We start from the raw sequence: 20,226 nt of genomic DNA, 5'->3' as shown, positions 1-20,226 counted from the left end.
AAAATATTACGGCCCTACGACAACTCGTTTAGCTTTAAAAATTCGTCAAATTTGCAAAAATTAGTATGGTCCTTTTTGGCATTTGTCAAAATTAGAACTTTCATCGACGTTTGCTCAAAAACGCCTGAACCGATTTCAAAAATTTAAAAACCATTTGATGTATCTCGATGAGATTTATCGTTTCTCAGTTTTGTGCGACGATCGGCCAAGCCGTTTTTTTGTAAATTGAAAAAAAGTGTTAAGCTTTTCGTCCACATTTAAGCTCATTCTACCGAATCGATTTAAAATAATCAAAAACTGTTCGAAAGATATTAGTAGTGAATAATACTGATTAGTTTTAGGTGAAAATCTACCGAGCCGTTTTCTAGTAATTAACTATTGAAACAAAAATTTAAGCCGATTTTTATGGAACTTTTTTTGGCGATATATATCAATGTCTTATACAACTTATTGAAATATTACGCCTTTACGACAAGTAGTTTAATTTTAGAAATTTACCAAATTTTAAGAAAATGAGTAGTTTTTTTGACATTTGTTAAAATTAAAAATAGACGACTTACTTGGTGTAACGATAGAATTCTTGGTTTTGAAGAACATACTGAGCCATTAAAGTCCTATGGAAACCGGTTCAATTATAATAATTGTTGATTTTTGAAAATTTGCTTTTAGAAAATACTCCGAGTCAAAGTGTTCGTTCGTGTTCAATTATGTTTAATAAATCCACTCGGAATACTTTTAATCACTCATAAATTAATTTATTTTTTATTGATTAAGTCGATTATTCACACATATCGGAAAGTTCATGTAAATACCAAACCAACTAGTTCAACTTATTTTTATTGAGAGTCCATAACCGCTAGACCTGCTTTTCTCAAAATTGTACCAGTTGTTCATTTCGTCAACACAAGTAAAATGTTTTTTCAATTATTAAAATCGGATTCTCCGTTCTCTTAAAAACTGAAATACCGTTTTTGGCACTTTTTGCCCCGTATCTTCGGAATGGCTAGACCTGGCTTCGCAAAAGACTAATCAGCACCTATCCTCATCAATACGAATTGAATGTTTTTTGAATTATTCAAATCGGTTGATCGGGGTTCCCGAAATTGTCGACGTAAATTTGTATCCGCACACACTCACATCCATTTTTTCTAAGGTATGCCAAAATATTCAGAAACCTTTGAAACGTTAAGATATATAAAAAAAATTATTTTCGATTTTTTTACGATTACTGAATTAAAGTTAATAAATAAAAGAAATTTGAGAAAATATTTAGTAGTTTTTTTATATAGCCTTTGCAAAAAAAATGTTTGGCGGACTCTTCACATGTGCTAGAAAACCATCATTTAGGCTCAAGAATAGTAGCTCATGACCTGCTCGACTCGTTCCAAGAGTGTTGAACTGTCTATAATTGTTTGGCCAATTTGATTCAATCGTCAACAACGCAGGTTTTTCAAAATAATAAAATTTTACTACAAGTAAACTTTATTCCAAACACTTTTGCATACATATTTAGTTTTTAAAATACACTTTCGCATATTTTTTATTACTTCTGCTACCGCCAGTTTTAAAAGAAATTCAATTCTTGATATTTGTACTTGAGTTACATCTTTACATATGACCCAAGCATTGATTGCTACCAAATCTAAAATGTTGTAGAATACTTGAACGGGTCATCTGCAGAAACCTGCTTTGGTACTGTTTTTTAGGGTGTTGCTTGAATTTAATTTTGCTTTTCGAAGGACCGATTGTAAATACTTTGATTTTGTAACTAGTAATATTTATTTTACTTTAATTACATAAATTACATCGTATTTATAATAATTTAATATGGTTTTATTACGTGTTGAATGATTTAAGTTTAATTTTATAATAAATCGATTGATGATTTTTTGTTTTCTATTTTGCATACGCGCATGCTTTGATTGGCGCGAACAGGTACTTTCCATTACTTATTATTCGTCATACTTAGTATTATTATACAAGGTTATAGTTTCCAGGATACGTTTTTCATTTTTTGGAATTTCTACATTGCGTTGTTTTGAGATCAATAATAAAATTCTATCGACTCTACTTTTATACGTGGTTAGTGATGTGCCCAGTCGAATCAAGTGATTTGAATAATTCGAATCAAGCCTTTAACGATTTGATTCGAATCAGGTTTTACTTCATTCGAATCAACTCGTATCAAGCCGCGAAGTATTTACTGTGATAAAATATGTATGAACATGTTCATATCAAGCACAAATTTTTCATAAATATAAAATTTTTCATAAAAATAAATATAAAAAAATGTTTTAATTTAATTCATTATATAATAATATAAAAAATAATAATAATAAATATCATAAATATAAAAAATAAAACATGAATTAAATCATGCGAGCCACCCGACTTTAATATGCTTAAATGTATCAGCCGACTCCAATCGACTTTATATGACTTTAATCGCATTCATCGACTAACTATATATCATCCGACTTCATATGAATCAAACCGCATGAATCGAATTCAAGCGGCGATATGACTTTAATCAACTTCATATGACTCAAACCGAATCATTCCGACTTCAAGCGGCTCGAGCGATATAACTTCAATCGACTTCATATGACTCAAACCGAATCATTCCGACTTCATGCGGTTCGAGCGATATGACTTCAATCGACTTCATATGACTCAAACCGAATCATTCTGACTTCAAGCCGTTCGAGCGATATGAGTTAACCGTATGGGCGATATCAAGCGACTTGGAAACAGATACAATGCATCGTCGTTCTTGCGTGTTTATTTATTTTACGGAGCGCTGAGAGCGATTTTGTTCGTGAAATATCAATACCCCATTTTGATAATAATTAAGTGTTTTAGATTTTAAATGAACCACTCAAAATTATGAAACGAGTTTCGAGAATCTTTCAATATAATTCTCTTTTGAAACAATTACTAAACACCAGAAAGCCAGTAAATAATATGTTAACTTCTGATTATGTAAGTAATCGCAAATTCACATTAATGAAATTAACTTTCAGCTCTCAGTTCAAATGCGATCCTTTACTGATTAAATAGTAAAATAAACAATCGACCCATGATTCCAAATATTATTTTATATGCTTTAGTGATGCACAATTGTTTGGTAATCTATTATTGTAAATTAATTTGAAGATATGTTTCAACCGTCCTCAAAATTATATCATTTTTAATAATTTTCAGGATATACTTTTTGATAGTAATTTATATTTACAATTTCTACATTGTCGGTTACATTGGTTAAACTAACAATTTTGATTATAAATTTGGGTCACTTTTACTAAATAAATACATCCATGATTTTTTTGTTCATAAAAATACTTGATTCGAATCAGGTTTTTTTCTGATTCGAATCATTCGAATCGGGATTTTTTCGAGTCGGCATATCATTAGTGTACAGGCTTCCGTTTTATAAAGTTTTGTTGAGTATCGCATATTTTTGTTATTTTTTGCTTATGCAATTTGGGGCAATTCTTTTCTATGTGAGTGTATTGAGTGTATTAAGTTCGACCACAACCTAAATATGGCTCAGTCAGTTTATACACAACAAATTTGCTCAAGGGCATATTTGATCCACTGGCTTCATTCTTGCCCAAATAGGGAAACCGTTTAGAAGGTACATACTTCTGACATCTGGGGCTAACAAAAAATTTGATTCCTTTATATAGTTCATTTGGTAGATACTGAGTATAAATGGGCATCATTTTAACATGATAATTTGCAACAAATAATTTTACAGCATTTAATGAACTAATTTTAACATAACTCTATCACCATAACGTTTTTATGAAAAGGAAATAACTACATGTGTCTAATACGGTGAGTCAATTTGTCTCGTATCCGTCAAAATAGTTATAGCACATATGAGCTCTTCGAAGTGAGGGAGTAAGGAGGAATAGGAATTACGAATTACCTTTCATTGTTAATAATCAAAAGAAAGTGTCTAAAGAAATGCATGAGCAAGTCAATTCGGACCGAATCGCATCATAAAGCTCATTCCGACGTGGATATATGAATTCAACGCGCAAACCAGCCTGGCACTACAAACTATCTACATGCTGAATGACGCTATCAATATGAGCCGAAACCAAGACTTTAACTTTTGATTACCTCGAAGTCGATTAAAAGAAATTCTGTATATGTAGAGAACGGTCTAATTTGTGAAAAAACTCATGATTTTTGCGCCTTCTTTATATAATTATCGTCCTGTGATTTTTGTTCCAAAACTTAAACTTGTATATATTGTGACGAGTGCGAATGTACTCGAGATAATAATTATTGTCTCATTCAATATACCTGAGGATTACAGGTGTGGGGGCATGACTGAATCTAGGTGCAGTCATGTCCTATGTCTAAACTTTAACGTACTAAATCATTTTTCATTATAAACTAATTAACAAACTGATGGGGTGACGGAGTAACGGAGGGAATAGCTAATAAACAATACAATCTGACCTTTGCTGGAACGGTTTTTCTCTACTGGCACAACACACACGCTACTATACACTAAGCGGGTCCAAGAGCTCGCGTCTGGACCCGACCGACCTTCTCGGAGGATGTTACATTTGTTAATGACCACTTCTAACCCCCGAATTGGATCTTATATTGCAGAAACCCTAGTAGAGGTCGGTGAGGGATGCCTTTTGCACTAAGGGTTGTGTAACCCTTTGGAGTCGGTGCCTATTGTTGTTACAATATATAATTATGTATAGATATTGTTGAAAAAAAGCTGATCCGAAAATAATAATTTCATGCCTATGATATATACAAAATTCTATATTGTCAAATCTATCTCACAGCTCTAAAAAATGATTTTTAGTGGGCCGTATGATCAAGTACACGGGTTATGGTAACGCCGCTGGCATGTTTGCTAATCGTGGACTACTGGCCGGGAAACAAGCAACAGGTGATAACGAATACAGTTCTGATAGTGACAGTGATACGGAAGAATATCTAGCAGCTGTACCAAATATTAATCCTGTTACTGGGCGATTTGAGGCAAATTTACCAAATTCTACAGCTTATGTATCTGAAGAACAGGTAAGTACAAAATTTACGCTATTACTTGTTCGAAACTTTTTTATAAGTTTAACTTTGTTTGGTTTAGAATTTATCTTTATATTAACTTCCCGTAGGATAAGTTACAGTAATGGCAAAAAATTCAAAAATGAAATTTTTTATATATCTTTACGTTTCAAAGGTTTCTGAATATTTTGTAATACCTTAGAAAAAATGGATGTATGTGTGTGTGTGTGTGTGTGTGTGTTTGGATACAATTTTTTGTCCACGATTACATTTTTTGCGCACGAATCAACCGATTTGAATTATTCAAAAAACATTAGATTCCTTTTGATAAGGAGACGTGGTGATTATATTTTGGCGAAGGCAGGTACAGCCGTTTTGAAGATACGGGGCAAAAAGTGCCATAAACGGTAATTCAGTTTTTGAGAGAACGAAGCGCTCAATTTGAATGATACAAAAAACATTTTACTTGTTATGATGAAATGAATAATTGCTGAAATTTTTGGTAAGGCAGGTCCAGCGGTTTTGGAGATACTGAGAAAAAAGTAAAAATAAAAGATATTTGGCGGCCAAAAATGAACATTAGACATATTCACATCAAATTATCAGGTATTTGATAAAGTTTCCGAAGTTAATTGTTAATTTTTAACTGTTTTCATAAAAAAAATCCGATTGGCTAATTTTTCTGACGTTTCAAGCCATTCTGAATCGAATGAGACCAAATTTGGGAAAAGTATGTGTGCGACGATCAGCCAAGCCGTTTCTTTATAAATAGCAGGAAAGTGAAAAACTTTTCGTCCGCGTTTTAGCCCGCAATTTTGAATCGTTTTTGAAAATTCAAAAACTGCTCGAATGATATTGGTTAGGAATCGTGCTGATTAGTTTTTGGTAAAGATCGGCCGGACCGTTTTCTTGTAATAAAGTTAAAAAATTGTTTTTCCACGATTTCTATGATTTGTTTTGGGCGGTAGATACCATAGTCTTATAGATCATATTAAAATATTACAATCCTACGACAAGTCGTTTAATTTTAAAAATCCTTTAAAGCAAAAATTGGTATTGTTTTGTTGGCATTTGTCAAATCAAAATCGCCAAAAATTATTTTTGGCGATATATATCATGGTCTTATAGAACTTACTGATAGAATATTACGGCCTTACGCCAAGTAGTTTTTAAAAATTCATCAAGGTTTGAGAAAATGAGTAGTTTTTTTGGTGTTTGTTAAAATTAAAATTAGACGATTTACTTGGTGTAACGATAGACTCTATCGGATAGAGTGTTTATTTGTTTTCAATGATGTGTGATAAATCCACTCGAAATATTTTTAATAACTCATAAATTAATTTATATTTTATTGATTAAGTCGATTATCTGGAGGTTTATGTAACTTGCCTCAAGGCAAAATACCAATACCAACTAGTTTTGTTACAATTTGGTTGGGTTTTGTACCAAGATTTTTAATATTTAAAGTTTACTTATACGGTTAAAGCAAATTTCAAAATTATCCGAATCTTTTTTTTTTTCAAAATTTTCAAACATATACAATGTTTTATACTTCAAATATGAATTTTAAATTTACAATTCAGTTTGAAAATGTATATATTTCAAATGGTTTATTCTATATCGTAAGATATATATCTTATAGTGATTATAATTATCACTGAAAGTGAAAATGTTTAGAACATTTGTTATTAATCAATGTTCAATATTTATTGACTACTGAATTTTTTTCCTCAAATATTTAATTCTGGTAGGGGAAGTTCCAGCAATTTGCTTTAACGCACGATGCCATACACCACTAGTTTATATGTGCAAATCAAATTAAAAGATTTTTAAAGAGATTTTAACAATATTCGGTTAAATTCAATATTTTAAAATTAAATTTGAAATTAATATTTATATTTTAAATTTTAATTTTTATTATTAACTTCCCGTAGGGTAAGTTATAGTAATCGTCCAAAAATCGGAATTGAAAATTTTTACATTTCTCGACGTTTTGAAGGTTTCTGAACATTTTGGCATACTTCAGAAAAAATGGATGTGTGTGTGTGTGTGTGTGTGTGTGTGTGTGTGTGTGTGTGTGTTTTGTATGTCCGCGTTTTTTCGTCCACGTTTTCGGGCGCACGGATCAACCGATTTGAATGGTTTAAAAAACATTAGATTCCTATTGATAGGGAGATGTGCTGATTAGTTTTTGGCAAAGGCAGGTCCAGCCGTTACGGAGATATGGAGCAAAGAGTGCAAAAAATAGAAAGCGAGTTTTTAAGAGAACGGATCAACCGATTTGAATGGTTTAAAAAACATTCGATTCCTATTGATAGGGAGATGTGCTGATTAGTTTTTGGCAAAGGTAGGCCCAGAGGTTTCGGAGATACAGAGCTAAATTTAAAAAAAATTGCTGTTTTTGAGTGAACTAAGCGTCCGATTTAAATGATTCAAAGAACTTCCTGCTTTTTTCAACAAAATAATTGATTTTGGAAAAAAAAAATTTTGTTTCTAATTTTTTTTTCAAAAAAAATTTTTTGTAATTTTGGATTAAAAATTCAAAAAATCACCCAAGCTAAGAACAGTCTAAGCGCCACTCTGGTACAAATGTTTACCCAAGTGCGTTTAGACTGTTTGAGTACTGGAGCACTTTTCCAATTTTGTGAAAATTATTGAAAAATGTGAAAATGCCGCCAAGCTGAGCACAGTATAAGTGAAAATGTCGCACAGAATTATTTGCAAATGCGTTCAGACTGTGACTATGCGGGAGCACTTTTTCAATTTTGTGTAAATTTGGCAACTATTTTTTTTTTTTGGAATTTGATTCGAAATGAAATGACGATTGTTAATGTTCTGGAGATGATAAATTGATTTATTTATAATTAATTTTCCATAGGGTAAGTAATCGCAAAAAAATCGAAAATGAAAATTTTTATATATCTTCACGTTTCAGAGGTTTCTGAATATGTTGGCATACCTTGGAGAAAATTGATGTATGTGTGTGTGTGTGTGCGTGCATGTGTGTGTATTCGGATACAAATTTTCGTCGACGATTTCGGGAACACGGATGAAGCAATTTGAATAATTCAAAAAACATTCTAGCCGTTCCGGAAATACGGTAATACCGCCAAAAACGGTAACTCAGTTTTCAAGAGAACGGAGCGTCCGATTTGTATAGTTCAAAAAACATTTTACTTGTATTAACAAGATGAAGATTTGATCAAATTTTCATGAAGATAGGTCTAGCGGTTTCAGAGATCTAGTAAAAAAAACTAAAAAAAAATAACATTTGGCGGTCAACAATAATCATTAGACATTAGACATATGCATATCAAATTATCAGATATTTTATTGAGATTTTAACAATAAGTATAAGTTTTGTTTACATTCCTATGGGTTCCGTACTATTGTTTTTCCGTTAGACAGCGACGCGGCGCTTACGCGCTTCTATATTTCGTCTCTATGCAGTTAAAGCAGTACGATTGCTTTGAAAAAAAGTTCAGATCTTCCAAAATATATCAAAATGAAGATAACATTTTTTCCAAAAAAAAAATTTTATAAAAAAAATTGTTTAAAAATTTAAAAAAAAAAAAATTTTTTTTTCAAAAAAAAGTAATTTTTTGTCCGATTTAAAATTTCTAAAAAATCTTATTTTTTCGAAGTGAAATTTTTTCAAAAATGTTAATCGTTTTTAAAAAAATAATAATTTTTGGCACGGGAAGTTTCAGCAATTTGCCTTAAGGCACGATGCCTTAATTGCCTTAAGACAGAATTCCACTTACAGCTAGTTTTAGATTTTATTCAAGTTAATAATACTGTTTTTGTACCATTGCGCTTCACGAGCTTGTAATCATTTTTGCATATCTTACTAGAAACAGTTTTGTGTATAATACATTTTTGTATGTTTAATATTAAATGATTACATTTTTATTATTTAATTTTATAAACTATTTAATTTTATGAATACTCAACTGATATTATCAGACTACAAATTGATTTGTTTATTATTTAACATCAATTCAAAAATGTTCGGTTATTTTCGAAAATAGTATTCTGGAACAGATGTACACGCCCCCTTAGAACAGCCTGGCGCACCCCTGAGGGTGCGCGTCCCAAAGGTTGGAAACCGCTGCTTTATAGATTATTTACTATAGTTGGCAGAATTGTAACTTTTATTTAATGTTTGTATTTTACTTAAGTTTATATTTTTGTTTAATTGCCGTTAAAAATTATACCTTAACTGTTTCATATTATTTTTTTGATTTATTTATTTGCCGAAACTTTCAGTATTGATAATTATAACCAGCTTTTATTAACTTACCTTAGGGTAAGTTATAGTAATGGGCTAAAAATCGAATATGAAAATGTTTGCATATCTACGTTTCAGAGGTTTCTGAACACTTTGGCAAAACACAGAAAAAATGGATGTGTGTATGTGTGGAGACATTTTTTTGTCGACGATTTCGGGCGTACGGATTATCAGATTCAAAAGCTTAAAAAAACATTCGATTCCTATTGATGAGGAGGTGTGATAATTAGTTTTTGATTAAGAGAGGTCATGTGGCTTCGGAGATGTGTCAGCCAAAAGTGCTAAAAATGTCAGTTTTTGAGAGAACTAAGCATTCGATTTGAATGATTCAAAAAATAATTTATTTAAGTTAATATAACAATTGCTTTTGAGGATTTTTTAACTTCTTTAGTGCAAGTTATAATAATCGCAAAAAAATCTAAAAAGTAAGATTTTTGTATATCTTTACGTTTCAGAGGTTTCTGAACATTTTGGCATTCCTTAGAAAAAATGTGCGTGTGTGTGTGCGTGTGTGTGTGCGTGTGCGGATACAAATTTTCGTCGACGATTTCGGGAACACGGGGTTCAACCGATTTCAATTATTTAAAAAACATTCGATTGCTGTTGATAAGGAGACGTACTGATTAGTTTTTGGTATAAGTAGGTCTAGCCGTTTCGAAGATACGGGGCAAAAAGTACCACAAACGGCAACTCAGTTTTTAAGAGATCAGAGCGTCTGCTTTTAATAATTCAAAAAACATTTTACTTGTATTGACAAGATGAAGAACTGTTCAAATTTTTGGGAAGGCAGGTCTAGCGGTTTTGGAGATCTAGTGAAAAAAGTAAAAAAATTACCATTTGGCGGTCAAAAGGATCATTAGAAATGAGCACATCAAATTATCAGATATTTTATAGAGATTTTAATAATAAGTATAAATTTTCTTCATATTCTTATGGGTTCCGTGACAATGTTTATCCGTTAGACGGCGACGCGGCGCTTACGCGCTTTGATATTTCGTCTCTATGCAGTCAAAGCAGTACGATTGCTTTGAAAAAAAGTTCAGAATTTCCAAAATATTTCAAATTAAAGAAAAATTTTTTTTCAAAGTCTTTTTTTCAAAAAATGTGAATTTTTGTCAAAAATTTATAGTTTCTCAAAAATCTTTTTTCCAAAGTAATTTTTTTCAAAAATGTTAATCTTTTTTAAAAAAAAATACTTTTTGGTACAGGAGGTTCCAGAAATTTGCCATAAGGCACGATGCCATGCGCCCCACTAGTTTTAATATTTAAAAAAAAAATTTTTTTTTGAATATCGGTAAATAATTCGGATTTTAATTCTAATTCTAGCTGAAGTTCTAAACATTACTTATATACTTCAAATAAATAATTTTAACTTTGCAATTCAGTTAAATTCAATTCTTATAAATATTAGAAATATCCTTCATTTTAAATTCGATTGATTAAGTTTTGTTTATTTACTTTTCATAAATAAGGAGAATGAAAGTTACATTATTTATAATTATCTATTTGAAACAACTACTCGTAATATGGTATCTTTACCTTAAGTCTGAATTTTGTGAAAACGGATCAACGAAATAAAATAATTCAAGAAATATTTTACTTGCGTTGACAGCGGGAAGAACTCAATAGCCTTTCGGAAAGATAGGTCAAAAATTATCATTGGACATTGCATATGCAATATGAGATAATAATTGCATGCAAATATTAATTTCAGTTTTTTTTATAGAAATCTTAACAAAGGAAATTCTTTTTATTATATGCCTTTTCCGGAAGATCAATTTAGTAAAAGATATTTGAGACTTCGTGTTTCTATATTTGATTATTCACTTATAGCAATAGAAATACCCACATAATGATTTCTATAACTTCGCTTATTATTATCTTATTTAGACTTTTATTTTTAGAAAGAGTATGAGGCAATGGAGTTAGTCAAATTAATAGACCAATTATCTAAGGGTGGTCTAATCCGCCCTTGTAGGATTGGAGCTGATGGAAAACCAGAACCAGTTGACCATGTTCTTCAGCTGCAAGATGAATTATCAAAAGATTCAAGCAACCTCTGTAGAAAGTAAACATATAGCAATCATGTAATTTATTCGTAATAAATCAGGCCAAAATATACTATATGTAATATATTTTATTGTTATGTATTGTAATATTATTATTGTTGAATTATTTTATTATATATTACAAAGGTCCTGAATCTGTTATCTAGATTTTTATTTCACGATTACTATTTTCATATTTCATAAATAAATAGCAAAGTGCATTTTTCAACTCTACTCCAATTTCGAAATGTTTCATATTTGAATTTTATGATTAATAATTTATTATTTATTTATTTATTATTATTTATGTAGATGATAATATCTGTTTCTTTAACTAAATGTATTGTTTTCAAAAATATGTATATAGGGTTGTTGCCAGTTGGTAGATTTATTCCAGTGACGGCTTATTTTGTTGTATACAAGCGTACAAAAGCATTTTCACCTTCAGCATTAAAAACAGTTATTCGCGATGGTATTCAAGCGCTATATAGTGTGTTAATACTTTATATTTGCCTGCAAAACCAAAATTGGCTATCGTTAGAGCTCTCCATGCCTTCAGCATTTGAAAGTAATTTTTGTTTTGTTTTTTGTACCATTGCTTGATACCGTAATACTGGCAGTGTTGCATCGCGACCAAAATGTCGACGAAAATAAATGGAAACAGAATTGATCGAAATCTATGCAACAGTGATAGAAAAATGACTCATGAATAATCGCGAGAACGGATGCAACACATATTGAGAAATGAGGTTGGATTAAGCCATTGAAGTTCCATAAATGCAAGAGCTGCATCTGTTAGCAAAAAATTTAGACTGGAAAGAACCAAGAAATTGCTTTGCTTGCACGAGGATGCTTGCTACCTTGGTTTCCACAATGAGAGGTCACTCAAAATTGACTAATTTGTGAGAACAAACAGAATGATTGGGTTTATTAGCCCAAGCAGGTCAGCTGAGAATTTACACCTTCGACTAGCCACCAGAGCTCAAGTGTCACCGACGGTAATGGTTTGATTGGTGTGCGCCACCGTAACGGTTGATGGTTGCTAGTATTCATCGACCGTGGGATCAAAGTAAATACCTTAAAGTAAAAGTGGGATCAAAGTAAATGTCTTAAAGGTAGTATTAACCCTTTTCGGTCGAATTTTTATTTATTTTTTTTTTTTTTATTTTATTATTTTTTTTATTTTATTTTTTTTTTTTTTTTTATTTTTTTTTTTACTTGGAATTATTAATATCAAAGTAAATGTCTTAAAGGTAGTATTAACCCTTTTCGGTCGAATTTTTATTTTATTTTTTTTTTTTTTTTTATTTTTTATTTTTTTATTTTATTTATTTTTTTTATTTTTTTTATTTTTTTTTTTTTACTCTGAATTATTTTCCGTCGGTAGAACAGAACACGCAATGTGTAAAAAAGAATTTATAATTGTTTTGTGAATTTTAGATATATTTTTAATTAATAGACTTATTTAGTGTTGTTTTTATATAAAAAAAATGTTTTATATATACTGTATGCCATATGAATGCCATATGAATGGCTGAGAACAGACAAATGACTGGAATGGTAAAAAAGCTTTGGTGGCTGAGAATGTACAAAAGACCTAAAAAAGTTGGGCAGACAAACATTTCGGCCGAAGACCATGGACTTTCCAACAGGAGTCAGCACCATCGCACTCAGCACGCGTCAACCAAGAATGGCCTAAAAAGTAGGCCTTGCTTCAATTCCACAGCACAATGTTCACCAAATTCTCCGGATATCAATTCGTTGGACTTTTGCGCGTGTGGAATTCTGGAGAGTAAGGTTCGCACTAAAAAATATGAAAGTGTCGATCATCTCATAAAAGCGCTACGCCTGGAATGGGCCAGAATACCGCAGAGCCACTTTCGTGCAGCGGCAAAATAGAAAGGACACAAAGTTAAAATGCAAAGTGAAAAATGCCAAAGATGGGAACACAGATACGAAAATTGTCCCTATATATAATAGTGATTAAAACACGAATGGCTTCATAAAGTATCACATTAAACAGAGTTCAAATAAGTGTTCACCACATTTTGGACAGATACGTATCAACCAACTGGCGCTGCAAAAAAAAATAGTTTTTTGAAAAGGCAGCTCCAGCAATTTCATCAAAATTTCGAAATGTTCTAAAATTTCCATATTAATTATATTTCTAAATTTTCGTAATATTTCAGATATTTCAAAATTAACATTCAAACTGGGTTTGATTAGGTTTTGTTTATATATATTGACGTCTATTGTAAACCTTATTGAGTTTATTGTGAGATAACGCCGCTACAATATGAAATATGAAAAAAAATATATTTATTTGAAAGTATTTATAATAATCTATTTCAAAATATTTAAAACAATTGTTATTAAACTCTTTTATTAACTATTTGAATATTTAATTACGGTACTGATAGTTCCAGCAATTTTTCTTAAGAGGTTACACCACTGTAAATTTTTTGAAAAACCATAAAAATTAGATATTAAAATATACTTTGAACCTTTTAGAATACGAGGAAAAATATTTCATACCTAAAACTTTCTTTTTTTACTTGTAATTATGAGCTTTTTTCCATGCGCGTCAGACTGCTCCGAACCGACACCGCTCAAATACATTAACAAAAAACATTATAAAGCAAAATTACAACATGTATTTTTTTAAATATACTAACAAATGTTATTATGAAGCATTTATATTGTATGAAGAAACTGTAAAAGCATTTTTAACCAATAGATAATCAGTACAGAGTCAGCACATATGAACATTGTCTATATTGCGGCTGATATTGCCGGGAATAATTTCATCGATGGTCTAATAAATATTTAATAAATAATAATAGTTTTGTAGATTAATATTGGAGCCTAAATATGAAGACGATTATAAACGTCTTGAGCATGCCGAAAGGTATTTGTGGGATGCGCCAGAAGTAGGAGGCGCTCTAATATAAAACCGATAAGGAAAGAAAAGAAAAAAATATAAAAATAAAAAGACACCTGTATGTTGTACGGATATCAAATTGATAGTAAAAAAATTAAACTGTCAACAATTATATCACTACAACAATTTAATTTTTTTTCATTCGATTTTTTTACAGTATATTTAATATATAATCTTCTATATATAAAAATAAGTCGGGTTTTCCTTCCTGACGAAATAACTTCAGAACGCACGAACTGATATCGACAATTTAGCATTTGTAGGAAAGGTCTCGGGCTCCGCAAGGTTTATAGCTAAGAAAATTAGTGGTGCATGGCATCGTGCCCTAATGCAAATTGCTGGAACTTCATGCACCGTAATTAAAAATTCGAGTAATAAAAATAATCAACAATTGTTTTAAATAATTTCAAATAGATTATCTTCTATATATATAAAAATAAGTCGGGTTTTCCTTCCTGACGAAATAACTCCAGAACGCACGAACTGATATCGACAATTTAAGTTAAGTCAACGAGCAATTCTTGCAGCAAAGAATAATGATATACACGCACTGAATTTCACCATTAAATCAAAAATTGCTGGCGATTTGGTGACATAACAATAATTCCGACTGGTCTTTCGTTTGACTTCAAACGATTGCAATTTCCAGTTCGCCTTGCGTTCGCAATAACAAGTCGCAAGGCCAATCGCTTAGTGTTTGCGGAATAAATATCAAATAGATTATTTAGAAAATCATTGTTTTTCACATGGGCAGTTATACGTTGCCTGTTCACGAGTTGGAAAACCATCAGCTTTGTTTGTGTTAACGTCAGACCAAAAAACAAAAAATGTGGTTTACCAAAGAGCACTTCAATGAAACGGATAATTTGCGGATTCACTTTCATTTACTTAGAGAAGTTCAACTAAAAAACACTTCATTTTTGTAATCGAAATAAATTCATTACTGTTTTATAATAAAATCACATTTTTCCTTTTCTAATATAAAATAAACAAAAAATTTCTTCATCTTTCTCACGAAACCATCTGGTGACGAATTCGTCGTGTTCGTCGGGTTTGCTAGTATTATATAATAATTTGAATACAGTATATTTTTAAATGCACATAATAGCGCATTTTTTAAATGTTAATTTGTTCATCAATTATTAACAAATTACTATCCGCTTTTTCGTTGAAATTTAACGACTTTGAATAAAGTGCTCGCAAAACAAACAAAAATTGATATTTTTTAAATACGCTATGATGGGCACTTCAAAATGTAATTTAACATATACTGTAGAAAATTCGAATTAAATTTAAACTACAATAAATAACCATATTCAATGTCATGATTTTATTACTTTTTCTTCTGCCCGAAAAAAATGACAATAATATACGTTTTTTTGGTAACAATGTCAGGACAGGTTAAGACAATAGAGAATCATATCAGTGATATTTTTGTTAAGAATACTATCGCATTAGCAGAGTGATTTTAACTTTTTAAAGGTGCAGCATAACATGTCAATATATTTAGAAAATTTTACCGAATTTTTTTTTTTATTTATTGAACCATATACAGATGTCTAGAAGGTCTGGAATTTCATAAGTGTCTCCAGGCCAGTAAGTTGGTTCACCTTTAGATAAGTGTTTAAGTCCACAGATAGCTTTAGCTTTATGAAGTTACTTACCTCTTGTATTGCTTAATCTTGAACCCCATAAAAAATGTTTAGCGTTATTGTCACCTATTTATAATCAGAGTGGCTGATATGTAATGCAACAAAGAAAAGCACTATATTTTTTCTTTTTTTTTAAAAAAAAAATTGTTCAAAAGCAAAAAATTTCGGAAATAACATCGAATCCTAGTTCGGAAATAACATCGAAAATTTGTTCTAATTGCCCATCTTCAGCACAAATTATGGCCTTCAATCGGCCAACAAAGCCATCACACCATTCCCATCATTGCCATTTTTCACTTTACATTTTAACTTTGTGTCCTTTCTATTATGCCTCTCGTGAAATCCATTAGATTTTCTCTTCTTTATCACCTGATTCGTTGTTTTTATTTTTATTTTGTTTCATCCTTTCTTGTTCAATGCACTCTTTGTTAACCCTGTCATTGTCGCCACGCTCTTCGTCAATCGCATCTCGTGTTCACAATTCCGGTTCATACAATTCTGATGAACACATCTCCGGTTCATACTCCTTCAGCTCACACTCCACGTGGTTCACTAACTTTCGGTCTATTTCTTTACCGTTGCCGTCGCCATATGAGGTTTTATAGTGCTCGAAATAAACTTTAAAATGAGTACTTCTGCGTATAAAATGAGTGAGCTATCATGCAAATAAAAGACGCATACAATGTTTTTTTCATTTAAATCAAATAGTTTATGTGTGCACTTCCACCAAAATGAAAAATAATCGTATTCCATCTAGAATTAACTTGGTTTAGGAGATTTTGATGGATTCTAAAAAATACCACAAAACTTTAGTATAAACGATTTTCAAAAAACTCATGATTTCATGAAAAAAATCCATTAAAAAAAACAATTTCTCATTGTTATCTTTGAAAGAAAAAATATGCGTATAAAGATATATAGTTAAAAATTCAAGGTCTTTTTCTGACTAATTATTGCTTTTTATTATTTTTCTGTTACACAAATATTGATAGAGTTATGATTGTGTGTTATTGAGTGCGCGGCTGTCCAACCAGAGTGTCTTTCGAGCCCTTTAACCTTTCGCCGTTTCAAAATAAGAGAAGTTATGGTAAAATTTATAACAGAGAAAGTTGTAGCTCATTTAATTACCTTAAAATAGTATATTACAAGTTCTTATAAAATCAGAATTAAAATAGTTATAACCCAATTAATGCGGGGGGTGGTGACGGAGTGCAAATTGTTTTACTTCTCAACTTAATATTAAGATTAGCTTATTTCCAAAATATCAAGCAAATTGAAGCATAGTAAAAAAATTCGCCGGCCACGCGCTTTTTTCTTCTCCATTTACAATTTTGCTGATGGCAGGGTGAACAGAGCACATGTGAACAGGCTTTGACAAATTAATTCACTTTGAAAATTGTGTCAAAAATTAGTTTTTAAAGATATCTCCTTTCCGACTCATGTTACAATAAAATAATATACTTATTCTTATATATAAAAAGGGATCGCAAAATGTGTTGGTAAGCGCATAACTCAACAACGCCTGGACCAATTTGGCCAATTCTTCTTTTAAAATGTTTGTTCATGTCCAAGGATGGTTCTTACTGCGAGAAAAAATCGAATAATTGCCGGGAAAACCCTAAGAAAAGCCCTTCTATTTTTTAATCGAGTAGGCAACAAAATTTGTAGAAAAAACAATGATCTATGTCATGGCATTTTGTGTAGTTTTTGATAATCTAATTTTTGATATATTTATATAAACATAGAAAGATATTTATATAAAATAATTCAGATTTTAATTTTAATTCGGATTAAAGTTCTAAAACTTATATACTTTAAATAAATAGTTTGAACTTTGCAATTCAGTTTATATTCAGACTTACGATCTCATCAATTTGTTTAGAGACAACTACTATGGCTACATCATCTGCATATTCTACTAGTTTCTCACATGCTGGAATCTCAAGTCTCAAAAGGCCATCGTACATAATATTCCACAGCAAAGGGCCGAGAACAGAGCCCTGCGTCATACCTCCTGTTATATTATATTCTTCTGTACCATCGAGTGAATCGTACATTAAAATTCTTTCTGTAAAGTAGTTTGCGACTATATTGCAAAGATATACTGGCACTTTCTTGTCACGAAGTGCATTCATAATGCAATTCCAGTTTGCAGAATTAAAAGAATTTTTTATATCCAATGCAGCTGCAGGACAGTACTTCTTCGCACTCCTCTTTTATCTGGTTCCAGCAATTGCTTCATTGGCGGTATTAACTACCAAGTTAATCGGCGCATAGAAGTTTATAGCATCGATAGTTGATCGCCCTTTGTAAAAACCATACTTATAATTTTTTTGTGAATTATTTCTTCAAAATTTTTACCCGTTGTATCCAGCATGCATGGTTCATCTGGTGGTTTTCTTTCTTTGGAAAGAAGCACTAATCTATGCTGTTTCCATTTTCGTGGAAAACCCCCTTCTTTTATACATGTATTATAAGCATTAAGAAGCACTGTCAAAGATGCCATATTTGATGTTTTTAAGGCGATAATAGGAATTCCATCTAATCCCGGTGCCTTACTATTCCCAACCCGATGACAGGCTTCCATCAGTTCTTGCAGTGTTATAGGTGGAATATTATTCAGTTCTACACGTGTTACTTGGTAGTTTAAATTAGGTTGTCGTGGGAACAAAGTAGTTATTATTTTATTCAATAGGCGTGGTCTAGTTGGTGAAGGCATTAGCTGGCTTTTGAGGCGAGACATTATAATCTTAAAAGGCCTTCCCCATTGGTTTTTCTCGACTTCATCTAGAAGTTCTTTTCAGCAGATTAATCTAACTAACATTAATATCTATGATAGCTTTATTTAGTTGCCGACGTGCCTGTTTGTATTCCACTGCCCGTTGTGCAAAATTTGTGAGACTTTAATCTCACTGAGAGATCGTTCTTTTCTTAATGCACTCTTTACAAAGAGAGCTGATTTCTTCATTCAACCAGTGCACAGATTGTCTTTGATTTATGCCATGCTTCGAGTCATACTGATATCACAGGCTTCGGTTAACACTCCATCAACTCTCTAGTAGGCTCATCTGCGTATTCTGAAATAATAAGTTTGCAATTTAAGGCTACTCTCATGGCGCTTTCATCAAAAAATTTTATTTTCCACCCAATGGCTTTAGAAATCTTTACATGTCTTCTATTGTTTCTATTCGTTGATATTTTCCAGGTGATTACATTGTAGTCCCTTCCAATTGCAATTTTCTCTGACGAGGCTATTGCTAACAACAGTAAGGTTTATTATTGAGCTTGCACTGCCCTTGACAAAGGTTGGATTATCAACGCTATTTAATAAAACAACATCAATTGCTGTAAAGGTATCTAAAAGTGCCCAGCCTACCGCCAATGCGTTGAAGACACAGAGTGGTGTTGTTTTGTATCCTCTACTAATCGATCTAAGAAATCAAAAAAATATGACAAAGAAGGACTAGGTGGAGCGTAACATTTGTATAAATGTATTCCATTTAATAATGCTGCTACAAACCCAGCGTTGCTATTGTTAACGGCGATCTGGAAACAAAATTTGCTACAGGACCAAATAACAACTTTGGTGGTACTGTCCGTTTCCCAAGGCCTATCAGTTGATTGTAAGTTTCTGACATGTGGGCAATATCAATTTTCATTTCTCTTACCGTCTGCATAAGCAAGTCATGTGCAGCCTCACAATGATTCATGTTTAGCTGCATTATCTTCATGGTTTTGTGTTCATTAAATTCTCCAAGGCCTCCCGATATACTGGACACCTGTGAGTGCCGGCGTGATATGCTACATTTTTAGTGTTTCCATTTTCAGCGCATAGTACACATTTTGATGCATTTATACAGTTGGCTATTTTGTGACCCACTTGTGCTCTGCCATTCACTTTCTTCTACAGGGGCTGTTTCACCACTTCAGACTTCATTTATCATTACTTCATCATTATCATCCATGGTTCGGCCTATTTCCTCTATCCAGTAGTTGTCTAGATCAATATTTTTTTTTTCATTTTGCCGCTATGCTGCTTGTTTTTATCTTCACTTCTTTATGTATGTTTGACTTTGACTTGACAATCTTGTGCAGTTCATTTATCAGTATTTCAAGGCTTTTCAATGACTTATTTCGTTGTAAATTGACGTTTTCTAAAATTATTTCTGACAGTTTAGCCATGGGATCTACTTTACTATTTACAACGTCACATGGAGCTTGTTAGCGGGTTTTGGGCCACATCTAATA

At 31.7% G+C, this 20,226-nt stretch overlaps 1 protein-coding gene across 1 annotated transcript in view; it reads left to right on the top strand.

Moving 5' to 3' along the window:
- Positions 1-11,446, top strand: part of LOC113371307 (synembryn-A) — a 38,277-nt gene extending 26,831 nt beyond the window's left edge. The window contains exons 8-9 of the mRNA XM_026611940.1: positions 4,841-5,061; positions 11,242-11,446. Of these exons, the coding sequence (XP_026467725.1) occupies positions 4,841-5,061; positions 11,242-11,409 (389 nt within the window). The 3' untranslated portion in view covers positions 11,410-11,446. The remainder of the gene's footprint in view (positions 1-4,840; positions 5,062-11,241) is intronic.
- The last annotated feature ends 8,780 nt before the right edge of the window (positions 11,447-20,226 follow it).

This window comes from Ctenocephalides felis, unplaced genomic scaffold, assembly GCF_003426905.1.
Source record: "Ctenocephalides felis isolate EL2017-DRISC unplaced genomic scaffold, ASM342690v1 CF-g0.4_SCAFFOLD_01492, whole genome shotgun sequence".
Taxonomy (NCBI): domain Eukaryota; kingdom Metazoa; phylum Arthropoda; class Insecta; order Siphonaptera; family Pulicidae; genus Ctenocephalides; species Ctenocephalides felis.
The sequence above is the reverse complement of the archived record's forward strand: the minus strand, read 5'-3'. Positions and strand labels throughout refer to the sequence as shown.